Source organism: Myiozetetes cayanensis, unplaced genomic scaffold (assembly GCF_022539395.1).
Source record: "Myiozetetes cayanensis isolate MyiCay16 unplaced genomic scaffold, myiCay2020 scf3, whole genome shotgun sequence".
In the NCBI taxonomy this organism is placed as follows: Eukaryota; Metazoa; Chordata; class Aves; order Passeriformes; family Tyrannidae; genus Myiozetetes; species Myiozetetes cayanensis.
The window spans coordinates 14,132,794-14,145,509 of record NW_026087521.1 but is presented as its reverse complement, the minus strand read 5'-3'; the positions used below and the strand labels follow the sequence as shown (position 1 = coordinate 14,145,509).

Sequence of the window (12,716 nt, the reverse complement as noted above, 5' to 3'; positions counted from 1 at the left end):
GACTTCAGTAATATTTGTCAAACACACCACCTGGGCAGCCCATGATCAGTGAGACCCTGGGTGTGGACAGAGGTGCTGGCCCCAAGCTGGGCTTGGAGGAGCTGTGGGTGTGGAGCTGCCAGGCTGGATTGCCTGGGCCTATGGACAGATGCACAGAGGACTTTAGCTTGAAGAGTCTACTATGACACTCTGCACAACCCAGTCTGCATGATTACCATCAATTAACTCCTGCTGGAAGCCTAAGGCTTGAAGATGAAGTACATCACAACTTCCAGAGGGAAAAACCCAACCCCCAAAGCAACAGAACTTTTAATTTTGCATAACAAGTGTTGGAGGTATAAAAATCTTCAGCCTAAAGAGAAATATAACCATCCTTGGAGTCTTAAAGAAATAGCAGTGTGAAATCACACAAGTTTTTAGGGTTTTTAAGCCTAGTTTTAACTTTCAGTCAAGCTGGGGTGAGCCGAAGTGTGCATTTGGACTTGAAGTGAAGAAGGGCTGAAGGGAAGGAGAATGTATTCCAGGTAAACCAGAAGCACAGTTTTTGTTTCCATAGCATGTAGATCTTAAAAACAAAAGTTGAAGAAAACCAGACAGAAATAAATGGGGAGAAATGATGCTTGTTTTTAAAAAAGGTACATATACATATGCCATGTTCAACTGGTACCTTCATTTAGACAAACTACCTTCCAAAGAGAAATGACATCAACATCACCTCTCTGAACCTGAGTAAATCCTTCCATGCCCTGCCGTGCCACAGAGGCAATTTTTGATGTCATTGGAGAAGATGGGACGACTAAAGGCACTGAAAGGCAAAGGCAGATTATGCTAAAGAGGAGGTGACAACTAGGAGCTTTGAAGAAGAAACACTAAAACGGATGGAGCACTGTTAATTTTTTTTTTTTTTTAAATCTGGAGTTATCTGATGAATTCTGCTAATGATATGAAGGTGGAAGTCAATATTAAAGTGAGGAGGTTTTGAATACAGAAAGAATGAGGTGAGCTTGAAGGCTGAGGTGGAGAAGTTCAGTTTTCAGAAAATACACTCTTGTGTTTGCAGATGAAAAACAAGCTGTGGTTCTGTGGTGGGTGATCATGTGCCCAACATGATATGGGAGATGTGGCCCTCAGTGGCAATCACAGAGATGCTACAGGCAGCTCTCTGGAAACACCAGACAGATGGTGGGCAGTTGTACAGTCCTGCTGTGCTTCTGAGCGGGACAGCAGACTTGCTGTCAAGCACGTGCCATGTGCCAGACACTGAGCACGGCAATACCTGAACACAGGTATAATCAGGACATTGCCGAATTGCAGTCCTCCGAAAAACAGAGATTATATCAGAACAGATTTTCCAGCAGAACAGGAAAGATACTAATGCTACTGTGCAATGCACAGGGGAGATTTCACTCTAAATACTCTGAACTTCAGGACTGAGCTCTCCAGTTCAAGAAAGATGATGTCAAACTGCAACTAATGAGGAAAATTGTTACAAGGATTTTTGTGGAATGGAGAACCTGTATCTAAGGATTAGGAAGAAAAAGATAAATAGATCCAGGGATTTAACCTAAAAGAGAGGAAAAGCTATGCAAGATAAAAACTAGTATTGTCCTGTGAGGGGAAAAAAAAACTGGTCAAAATTAAACATTAGCAAGATTTTAGAAGATGGTTCCTCATTTTTACAATGGTGAGATGATTCTGCAACATTCTTTACAGCTAAAACAAGAGGAGCAAAACACTAAACTACATTTAAGATGAGGTTTAAACATATTTATGAAAATCATGACACCACATCCCAGGGGAGCTGGAGCAAACCCATGACAAGCACAGACCTCTTGTTGTGGGACATCATGGAGATGCACATTTACTGCTTTATTCTTGAGACAGGGACCTTCAGAAACCTGGGTATTTAGGTTTCTAAATGTCCTCCATCAGGCACTGCTGCTGCTCGGTTAGAGCACTACCATATATCACTTAATATTTTACTCACTAATTAAGCTAAATGTCATACCTGCTTTCTTTTTGGTAAGCTGACAGGCATCGTGTTAATTCGTCATGACATATCCTGAGCCTATCTGTCCTCAGCACAGTGCAGATGCTTCATAACTAAATAACAGACATTCTTTAGCCAGCAAGAGGGATGGAAAATAGGAGAAGACAGAGCCTGCAATGCTCAAGCCTACTCTCAAGCCAGGTTTTCACTTTGTCTTGCAGAAGAGATTGCCTGCGTGAAATATAGAAACAAAAAATTAAAAGTGTTTATTCAAGGTCTTGGGTCCAATGGAGAGGATTATAACATGCAAATTGACATTTTTTCAATTTCATACTGAGTTTCTATCAAGAAAGTAGTATCTTTAAGCACTTCTTCACTGAAATGCCACTCAGTTCTCTATTCCTCATCCCCGTGCTGAATGCAGTTTATTTTCTCACTCTTTATGCATCTTCTCCCTTCTGCTTCCTTAAAAGGCCTCAAAGTTTACCTGCCCCAGAAATGGCTGAAGTTCTTCCATTAAACATTATTACATAAAACCAGAAACATTCCTGCCCGCTTGCAGACATTATCACTCTTCCCATTACCAGAACTGTATTAAAATGAGTCCTTCCGGCACTTGAGAAACACTTGCATTCCATTATCAAAATTGCTTATTAAAGTTTCATAATGACTGAGCTAACTTACCAGCTTCCTGCTGCTATTCCACCCATACCTTTCTGGATGTATGTTGCATTTTCTAATATTTTAATTTCTTGCACTCATGAAAAAAAACTACCAACAAATTAATGCCCCATACTTAGAGAATAAGGAGATCCAAGTGAGAGTAGGAAAAGTTTCTAAAGTTGCTGTCTTATGGTTAAGTCAAGACTGAAAGGAGCTTTAAACTTCATTATTCTCACTCACACTGCCCTAACAAATGCAGCCAGTTCGGTTTACAAACTTGTCAGTGTGAATCGCTGGTGTGACTAAAATATGTGAACACAGTGAAAAACCTCACAACTGTGAAGGCACAATTACTACATCAAGATGATTTATGAATTGCTAGGAATTGTTTTTAACACCACAAAATAAAACCCAGGGGAAATACAATTTGTATGATACTGACATTTACTTCAGAAATGTAATCAGGATGAAAACGAACCCAAACCTTGCACATTTCTCTGCTGTGTTGGACCCTGTGTCATATACAAGAAAAGTTCAAACTTATTTCCCATACATTCAATATTAATTGGTAGCTGCAATCCACTGTGCTCCTCCAGTTTCCCAGGCTTGAGAGAACTTTCTATGTGAACCCGTGCCTGCTTTTGTCAGCAGCCCAGCCATGTACAGAGAGAGAAACAACATAAATCAGGCACAAGTTTTAGAGAGGGGCGTATTCACAAATGTCCTTTTGAGAACACCTGACTTCACATAACACAGGAGACAGTTTTGCTCCCTTGCTATGTGTGCAAATTCTAACATGGAATGAATAGTGAAGTTACTTACGCTTCAGTTTTCAGCAAACAGAATTTGACACTCCTTGGAGAGCAGGAAGTGAAAGGAAGTGGAAACTCCATTCAGTAAGGTTTTCTAATTCTCTTAGATCATATTCTTAAAAAATAATTCACACTTCTAATTTTTCTTTCTAAAAAGGCGTGAAGAATATCACTTATCACACCTAGGTAGCCAATCTTTATGTTAGTAGTATTTAAAAAAAAAAAAGTCACCACAAAGTATATGTTCCCACAATTAGTCTGCTTATTGTAAAGTATGCATGGCTGCAGGCGATCCTTTTAGCAAAGTTAGGGATGGAATCACGGATAAAGTGTAAGGAGACAAGCATCTAAAGCACCATGTTTTCAGGCCATCTGCTGGTGCCCTTTCTTACATTCCACGGGAGACACAAGCCATCATCAAACTCCTTTTTGTTTACTTATGTGACATTGTTACAGGAACTTACAATGGCTAAAAAATTTAAAGGTTGTCAAAGTTCTCTTCAGAACTTGAGATCTGCCTGGCAATGCCTTGGGAGGGAGATCACTGCCCCAGACAGGGATATTTATTCAAAATAAACAATTAATTCAAATGTTTGTCTTTACAGTAAGACTTAAGAAGGAATCCAAAGAAATCACAAGTACATGCCACCATTTCTAAGACTGTCAATTATACAATTAAATACAATATACGAATTTTGGGACTTCACACTAAAATGACCAGGTATTTTGCAAAAAAACCCAAACCAACTAACCAAGAAAAAAAAAAAAAACCAAAACACAGCCCAAACCCATTAAAAAAATTTAAAAGACAGTTAACACAAGTTTCCAACCAATGGAGGCATGTTTAAAATTTGTAAATATAAAAACACCAACAGTGCCCTTGGTTACATAGGTATGCTTAAGACTTAATAATTTAAAGAAAACATATTTAGGTCTTCCTCTTATAAGCAAGATACAGAAACTTGACCCAGGTCCAACTCCTGCCTGTATAGGATGACTTTTCTATTAAGTCCTCTATTGCAAAGATTTTTGGTCCACAGTCACCAAACAATTTGAGGGATCCCACCGATTTTTTGGGTGATATGCCACTGTCCATATGACATACGTCACCTTTGCCTTAGAGAAAAAAATTCTCACACATTGTCTACAGTGAAATACATTCAACTTTTGTGCTTTTTGAAAGAGCAAAAGCTGTTTTCCCTTAATCAAACTGCCTCAGGGTTTTCAGAAAAGCACTTTATCGGTAACTCCAAGAACAGCTTTGGACACAGAAATATTAAGTTTGAACCCTTCATTTGCTTCACAACAGACTAATATATAACAGAAGTACGCAACCTGACTTACTTCTGAAAACCAGCATGATGGAAAGAGTTGCCTCATTTCCTCATCACCTGCAGTGGACAGGTAGGAGCTCATTTCCGAACGTGTGATGAGTGGATGCCCCGCCCTGCACAAACACCTGCCACGCAGCGCCCTCAGGAACCACCTGTGTCCTGAACACAGAACCACCAGCGAGTCCCTGCAACACAGGGATGTCGGGCCTGAGTTTGGCTTTGCAGAGCCAAAGGATATTAACCAGACATGCAGATTTCCTCCCAGATGAAGTTATGTGCTGTAACATACACGTGCCTAAGTCTGCCTCCTCCCAGTCAACAGTGACAGAAGGGGATCCTTAAAAGTTCCTCAGGTGTTTGCTGTTAGTTGCTGAAAGAAAATAATGCTGGCAGAGCCACTTTTGCCTTCACATGCATACAAGATTTCACACATAGGATTTCAGATCACTTCTTTCAGATTATCCAAGTGTGAAGTTTTCCTACTGCATACAGTATAAAGTGAGACAGGTAAACACCATTTCCCTACCTGAAATAAGCTGCTTCTCAGAGACACAACAAGCCAATTCACAGACACTTCCACACACAGCCATAGGTAAATACAGTAGTTCGAATTCAGCTCATGTTCACATGTAAGCAGAGCCTTCTGACTCAAAACTAGGTTTAAAACTCCAAAAACCCAAACAAAACTCCCACAATACATCTTTTTGTGTCATGCCCAAAGCTGTATCTTTGATAAATTCGTCTTGCTGCATAAATTTGAAGAAAAAAAAATTGAAAAGTTGAAATGCAGAAATCTGCATGTCTGATTTCTAGTGCTGTGAATTCACTATAGCCTGAATGAGTAATGGTGAAAGGTGGTAGGAGAAATATTAAAGTTCCTTTAATACTTCACTATTGCTACCCATTTGGAAAGTATTAGTGTGGAAATGTTGTCCCAGAACTATGTGTGTGTTAATATCACATAAAAACTCACCACGTTTACAACCATATTTCAATTTAATTATTGTACACAGGTTAACAAAAACACTGGATTTAACAAAAACAATATTCAGAATGGTACAACACGTGTTCAGTTTCTCCAGGAAATAATATTACAAGTGATCATCTTAGGACAATTTAGCCACACTAGCAACAGAAGTTCTGTTAAAATGCAACTGTGGTCTACTAAGCCACTTATTTTAGCACTACAGAATATTTGAAGTCAGAGTTCTACGGCCAAGGCTTAAAAGTCATTTAAGATTCAAACCTCAAAATGTCTTACAGTCAAAATGACAGTATTTTTAAAAAACCACAACAAAATAACCCCAAAACAATTAAAAGGCTGCTGTATATAGTTTTATCCTCTTCATAGCACTCTCTATTCATATAATTGCTTGTATCATTGGTAATAGGGTCTGTATCTGGCTTGATCAGGATGGTGCGGTCCAGGAAGGGGGGCCTGAGCAGGAGGCCCCTGCATTCTTGGAGGTGGAGGCGGCCCCCTGGGAGCTGGCCATATCCCTGGACTCATTCCCCCGGGCTGTGTGAAAGGGGGACTCAGAGTTCCTTGATCTTCACTGAACTGTGGCAAAGAGTTAGGATTATAGTGATGGGGAGGGGGTGCATTTACATTTACGGGTGGGCCTCCGTGCTGAGGAGGGGGAGGTCCCGGAGGAGGATGGTTCATGTATGGCGGCATCTGGGCAATGATATGTCCGGGCGGCGGGGTTATTGGAGGAGGAGCAGAGGTCATTGGTGGTGGAGGAGCTTGGCTGTACACCATGTGAGGAGTACCTGCTGCCTGGGGCGGGTGCTGCAGCGGGTGGCTAATTGGTGGTGGCGGCGGCGGGGGCGGCGCGTAGTGCTGCTGTGGAGGCAGTATATGATGAGGGTGAGATACCACTGGTTGGCCCTGGTACTCAGGATGATGGTGAGCAGGTGTGGGGGCTGGTGGAGGTGGTTCTCGAGCACCTGCATTCGAGTCATCCTGAATAGGGACAGTTATCAAGTTGCTGTGTTTCCTCGTCGAAATGCGGAAGGTGTCCTGGCTGACGGGGCGAGGGGGCGGTGGAGCCATGGACATCTCTGCGGGGGGAGCACGGATGTCTTCATGGGGCTGGTTATAGTGCTCATGTGGCACATGCTGCAGAGGAGGTGGTGGCATCATGATGTGCTGCTTTGGCGGAATGTGGCTCATGTGATGTTTCTCGGGTGGCATTATGAAACGCTCGGGAATTTCGGCAGGCGGTGGGGCAATAGGAGGATGCACAGGTTCAATGGGAGGACGAGTAACAGGCTTTCCAGCTCTCATATGACGGTGGTTGATGTGAGCTTGTAAGTCCCTCTGTGACAGGTAAGTTCTCTTGCACCCTTGAACAATGCTACACATGAAGAGAGACCCTCGTACACACTGCTCGATTCGCTGCACAGGCTCGTTACAGCTAAATCAAAAGAGAGCATTGGTTTATTGTCATCACAGAGAGCTCAATATGCACTTTTTCTTGTTAAAGGTCAAACAGTTTACCATAATTAGCCAAATCAGAACTGACCGTTTTCCTCCACTTTTCAGTGATTTTGGAAGTTTACCTAGTTTTTAAGTATCTGAAACATAACTATGAAAGAACATAAAAATTTCCGAGGTAGAATTTTTTAAGTAGCACTTCCCCCTTGCACAAATTCCTTCTGTGCTTTAAGACTTAACAAGGGTCACTCTCACTGAGTAAATTAAACTGCTGTTTATTCCTTTTCAAATTAGAGCAGTAACAGGTTACCTACCCAAACACTTGAACAGCAAAGTAAACACTGATCTCTTACAATCCCAATATATGGGATTGGAAACTAGAGAGAAGAGCGTACTCTACTGCCTCTGCTAAATATATATAAATAAGAGCCATATTAATAACAGTATCTGAAATAAGATATTTACTTTCCTCCATTGCCTTTAATAACAAATCTTGAGATAACTTACCCTGGACACATCTTGTCTCCCTTCTTCTCATGTAGTATAGCACAGTCATAGCAGAAAACATGCTTGCATGGTATCTAGAGACAAAAAATTGCTTTGTTAAGACAGTGTATATAAATATCTCTGTCATTTGGCAGAATACAGTTCCTCCCTCCATCACACAATTTATAATAATAAAAGTAACTAAGTTATCTATGCAGTGAACAAGCATAGAGCTGGTAAACAGTTTACACCATATTTGCATAAAAACCTTTTAGAACACTTTATGTTAGAGGTTGGAGTTTTCTGGGTAGTGTTGTTTGGGGTTTTTAAGTGTTGGCAAAACATCAGCAAAAGTTTGTGTCTTGCACTAATGCCAACACTGAACATTCACAGAAGCTGCACGTGCAATCTGATTACACTTGTCCTGCTGGCAAGGAAGGGAAATTTTGAAAGCATTATCTGTCATTAAGTCAGATCCTGAAGCGTTTTACATCACACTTAGAAATCTAAATTAATCTCAGGGATTTTTAAAGGGACATAGAAGTGAACAGTGTTTTCTAGCTGCAACTGAGATAAAAAGCTTATTTTTAAAATTAAGCGGTGCAAGGTCAAAACCCATGGAACTTGAAGGGTTTTTTGTTGGTGAGTGTTCTGATTTTTTGTTTAACATTTTCAAGCTTACTTTATTAAATCAGGGGTAAAGCAAAATCAGTCATACAGATGGAACAAAAATACTTCAGCAATGAAGGTTCCCTGTTCCACCCTGATACTGTTCTGATGTTTATTCAGATGCCTGCTGAAATCAGTAACCTCTAGAAGCCTCACAGAGACACAGCAAAACCCAATTTTACCTAAAGGGAAATCATGGCTGCATCTTCCACTGGTAATTTTACTTACCATGCGTCCATACATTTTGATAGGCAATCCACACTTATCACAAAAATGGACCGGTGTATCATCCTTCTCCCCCAGCAAGTTTATCTGAGAGGACAGAGAAGGGAGCGGGGAAACAAACCCCAACATTACTAAAGCTTCATGTTTCAATTATCATTAACACCCCCCTTATTTCTGAATTAGCTGAGAAAGAAGCAAGAACACCATAAACAGGACAAAGCAGAGAATGGACTTCTAACCAGTCAAAAATAATGGGAAACACTTTTAATAAACAAAGTATCTACCAGGACTACCTACAGCTTGGTATGACACAAAGGCAAGATTCATGACTTCCAATCCATGACTTTACCTTATAGTCCCAAAAGATGGGTCCTGGAAACCTCCTTTGATTGCCAAACATTTCACCTCCTTTGCATTCATATCGCTCCTCTTTGTTATAATCAAATTCTTCTGTGGAAAGGAGAAAGAGAAGAAAGACACAAGCCAACCACAACGCTTTTCTAATTGATACCAGCTGCTATTAAGAGCGTGGGTCATTTATACTGAGATCATCAAATAGTGCCACAGAACTTCCAATCTGCTGAGACCATTCTAAGGAAACACAGAGCCAAAATAGCAAGACAGTCTGTTTTGTAAATGGGCACTATTTAAGCCCTACAGTGCAGCAGTACCTGACAATCTGAAACTTGTTTTGCACTTGGACAGAACCCTGGACACTAAGTCTCCAAGACAGGACAAAATCTTGAACAAACTGCAGAATAATACGATTCCCTACTACAGGGAATTTATATTAATTTACCTTCATCACCAGCTTGTGTCTTCGAAGGCATCCTGTTCATATTTCTTGGAGTTCGAGGTGCAGGTTTGGTTTTATTGGTCTGTTTTGAAATAAGCTTTATAGGGATTCTTCTACGGACATCAAGACCACCCAATGATCCTGAACTATTTGTTCCTTGCAAATCATTGTCTATGAAAGAAAATTAAAAAAAAAAAAAATCTAATTTTTCACTTATCTAATAGTTTCTAAAGAGGCTAAATATTAACAAAAAGTTGTAGGAAAAGTAATGTTTAAAGCTTGTTTAAGAGTCATATAACATATCAAAATTTAATCACTAGAAAATAAGTACCATCACATAAAATTTCTCCCAGAAGTGAAGTCACAAAACTGTACACACAGATCCGTGATTTTAGGAATTCTAGTTCTAAAAATACAGCCACTTAAGTAAGCTGGCTGGTCTGTCATTTCTCCACAACAGGACAAAAAATTGAGTGTATAGCTCCTTTCACAGTAGGAATAGCACTGAAGAGTCCATTTGTTGTACAACCTTGGCACCACAGAATTTCTGAGAAAATTTTTACAATTTATGTAAATTGTTTATTAAAAGTAGGAAGGAAACTAGTTTCTCTCTAGTTAACTATATTAACTCAGCATCTTGACATATCACTTAGAAGTTTATGATACAATTTCACAAAAATATAGGTACTTAGGAGTACCCATAGGGGTACCCTATGGGTACTTAGGAGTATCCTGCCTACACTGAAAATTGTTCCCCACTACACACAGAGTTCTCTTTAACCAGATTTAAATCTGAGTACCAGGGTGAAGGAAGCAAGAAACAGTCTAACACGTGCATCAGCAGGTACAGGTTTCAATCAATAACCCAGAGCAGGTATTGCAACCAGCAACACTAACAAGGTGGGTATAACTCCCTCAACCTCCAGTGGGTTTTCCTGAAACTGCATCTCAGTCACACAAAAACAAAGTTATGCCCTTCACAAATCTTTGAACTGAAAATGTTGTATTGGCAGCTGTTTGGAAGCAAGGCATGCTCAGGCTGGAAGGGGTGAGCCACAGGCTGTTCCAGCCCTGCCCTTCCATGGATATGGCACTGGAGCCCCGGGATGACTGCTGAGGCCCCAAAGGATTGCAGCACAGCAGCACCTGGACACTGAAATTAGGGCCCTGTAGTGATATGCCTTACCAGCTACTGTCCCTCAAAGCCTACAATCTTCCCACACAATGCAACAAGTAGAAGGAAAAATAAGGAAAAAGGGATTGCTCTGGGTTATTCAGCAGCCACTGCCAAAGCCAGGAAATGTGTCAAACTGGGCCTGTGCCCTGCCAGTCACTTCACCTCAAAACCCAAAGCCCTCAACTTCCTCTGATAGATCGAATTCCTCTCAGCACTGTGGTTGGCATGCTTGACTCTAAAGACTCTAATATGCAAAAAAGGCAAAGCAATAAAGCTTGTTTTTATTTCTGGTCATTTGTTACTTGCATAGGCTGTCCAGATAAACCTGCAAACACTCAGCTATGACACTGGGCTTCCCTGGGGCCTGCTGAACCACAACATCAGAGGTAAAGCTGTTATCCCACCAGAATACACAAAACCACAACACCATAAACCAGAAAAAGTCCTTGCAGAACCTCAGTGCCGTTTGCAAATAGGGACAACTAAAAAGAATTTTAAAAATCCCAAACTTGTGTATTATTTAGTCCACTGAACTACCAAAACAAAACTATTAAGTTTTGGTGCTTTTCTTCCACATACCCTAGCAAGCCACGAAATATTTACATGAGTTAGCCATTCAACTAATCCAAACTAGCAAGTTTATTAGTCATTCATGTCTCACAGAAAGATAATAAATTCCAGTCTGCGTGAGCATAACTAGCAGGATTATGTCAAGAAAAGAAACACAACAAACATTCCAAGGTTGTTAAGACTACTTAGAGAAGCTCTAATTAGAGGCGATGCCGTCTCCTCAAATGTTACTTTCATCAACTCAGCTTTCATTTTCGCATTTCAAGCTTTATGAAAATCCACTGATATAGGCCAAATACCTTATACATACAAGTTTATAATCCAACCTTTGCTAAAAGAATGGTAAAAACCCCCTCCAGAATACCCTAGCAAAAAGCCGGCGTCCTCTCATCTAGACACTGCACTCCACACCGAAGGGCCACAGCTACGAAACCAAATTTCAGCACAGGAGGGGGTTTCCTGTCAGGCCACAACTACGGCACCAGAAAACACATCGTGGGCACCGATCCCTGGAAACGCCGCGGCCAAACGAGCGTCTCTCCGGCACCTCCGGAGCGCCCCCGGCTGCGGCCGGGCCCGGGCACTCGGCCGGCTCAGCGCAGCCCGCGGGGCCCGGGGGACGCAGCTCTGCCCGGCACGGCGGTCCCGCCGGCAGCGGCCCCCCTGTCCGGCCGAGCCCGCTGGGCGCGGGACAGCCGAGTGGGGGACAGCGCCGGGGCCGCCGAGCCGGGGGCAGCGCTGAGGCCGCCGCGCCCGCCCGGGACGCGAACAGGCCCCGCCAAGCGGGGACCCGCGGCGCGCCCGAGCCCCGCCGGCGCTCCCGGGGGCCGGGCCGGTCCCGCCGCCGCCGCCGAGCCCCAGAGCCCCCGAGCGTGCCCGCCCCCCGCCCGGCGGCGGGCGCGGTGCGGGCGGGCCGGGCCGGCCGGGAACCCCCTCCCCGCTCACCATTGTGGTCCATGATGCGGCGCGCGGCCCGCTGGGAGCGGAAGGGCGCGCCCGGAAGCGGCCGCGGAGGGGGCGGGGCGGCTGCGGGGGGACCCGGCACGGATCGGACGGGACGGGATGGGATGAGATGGCATTGTATGGCATGGCTCGGCATGGCTCGGCTCGGCCCGGCCCGGCACGGCAGGGCCGCCTCACATCGGGACCCGCTCCCGGCAGCCGCGGTGTGCCCACGGCGCCTGCCGGGACCGCGGTCTCGGGGGTGCAGCGCCGCGAGTCGTCGTAAATAGGGGCCGTGACCCTGCGTGTTCCTGGAGAAGGGTGGAATTATGAAATGCGAGGGGTGTCTCAGTGCGGGACCCACGGCGGCCCCCCCGGCCCGGTGTGTAGTGCACAGCGGAGGGTCTGACACTCCGTGCTCAGCCTTGAGTGTTACCCTGGGAGCGGCAGATCCCTGACAGTCGGGCTGTAGGAATGATGGAACGGTGACCCTCCAGAGCACTCAAAAGCTTCTCGGCACCAGAGCTCAGTAGCTCAGGAGAGGACTGAACGTAATTTCCATAAACTTGGACTTTTGTAATTCCCATGTAACTCGGTGGGATAGTCTTTTAT

The 12,716-nt window shown here is 43.4% G+C and overlaps 1 protein-coding gene across 3 annotated transcripts; it reads right to left on the bottom strand.

Annotated features, from left to right (window-relative positions):
- Window positions 1-5,776: 5,776 nt before the first annotated feature.
- On the bottom strand, window positions 5,777-12,201 carry CBLL1 (Cbl proto-oncogene like 1). Of its 3 annotated transcripts, none has more exons than XM_050324861.1 (6): window positions 12,108-12,201; window positions 9,419-9,586; window positions 8,969-9,069; window positions 8,623-8,706; window positions 7,747-7,820; window positions 5,777-7,219 (listed from the first exon to the last, which is right to left on the bottom strand). In XM_050324861.1, the coding sequence occupies exons 1-6, from the start codon at window positions 12,118-12,120 to the stop codon at window positions 6,178-6,180; spliced, it is 1,482 nt and encodes a 493-aa protein (XP_050180818.1). In that variant the 5' UTR covers window positions 12,121-12,201; the 3' UTR covers window positions 5,777-6,177. The 3 variants fall into 3 exon arrangements, with proteins under 3 accessions (XP_050180818.1, XP_050180819.1, XP_050180820.1); XM_050324862.1 differs by having other exon boundaries at window positions 8,969-9,066; XM_050324863.1 differs by lacking the exon at window positions 12,108-12,201 and adding an exon at window positions 11,527-11,684.
- Between the last annotated feature and the right edge of the window lie 515 nt (window positions 12,202-12,716).

Excerpts from the sequence above, each read along its gene's own strand:
- CBLL1 (XM_050324861.1), bottom strand. Across the intron at positions 8,707-8,968 it reads CCATCTTTTGGGACTATAAG|ATAAACTTGCTGGGGGAGAA; the intron begins GTAAAGTCATGG and ends CTGTCCTCTCAG. Across the intron at positions 7,220-7,746 it reads GGAGACAAGATGTGTCCAGG|CTGTAACGAGCCTGTGCAGC; the intron begins GTAAGTTATCTC and ends CTTTTGATTTAG.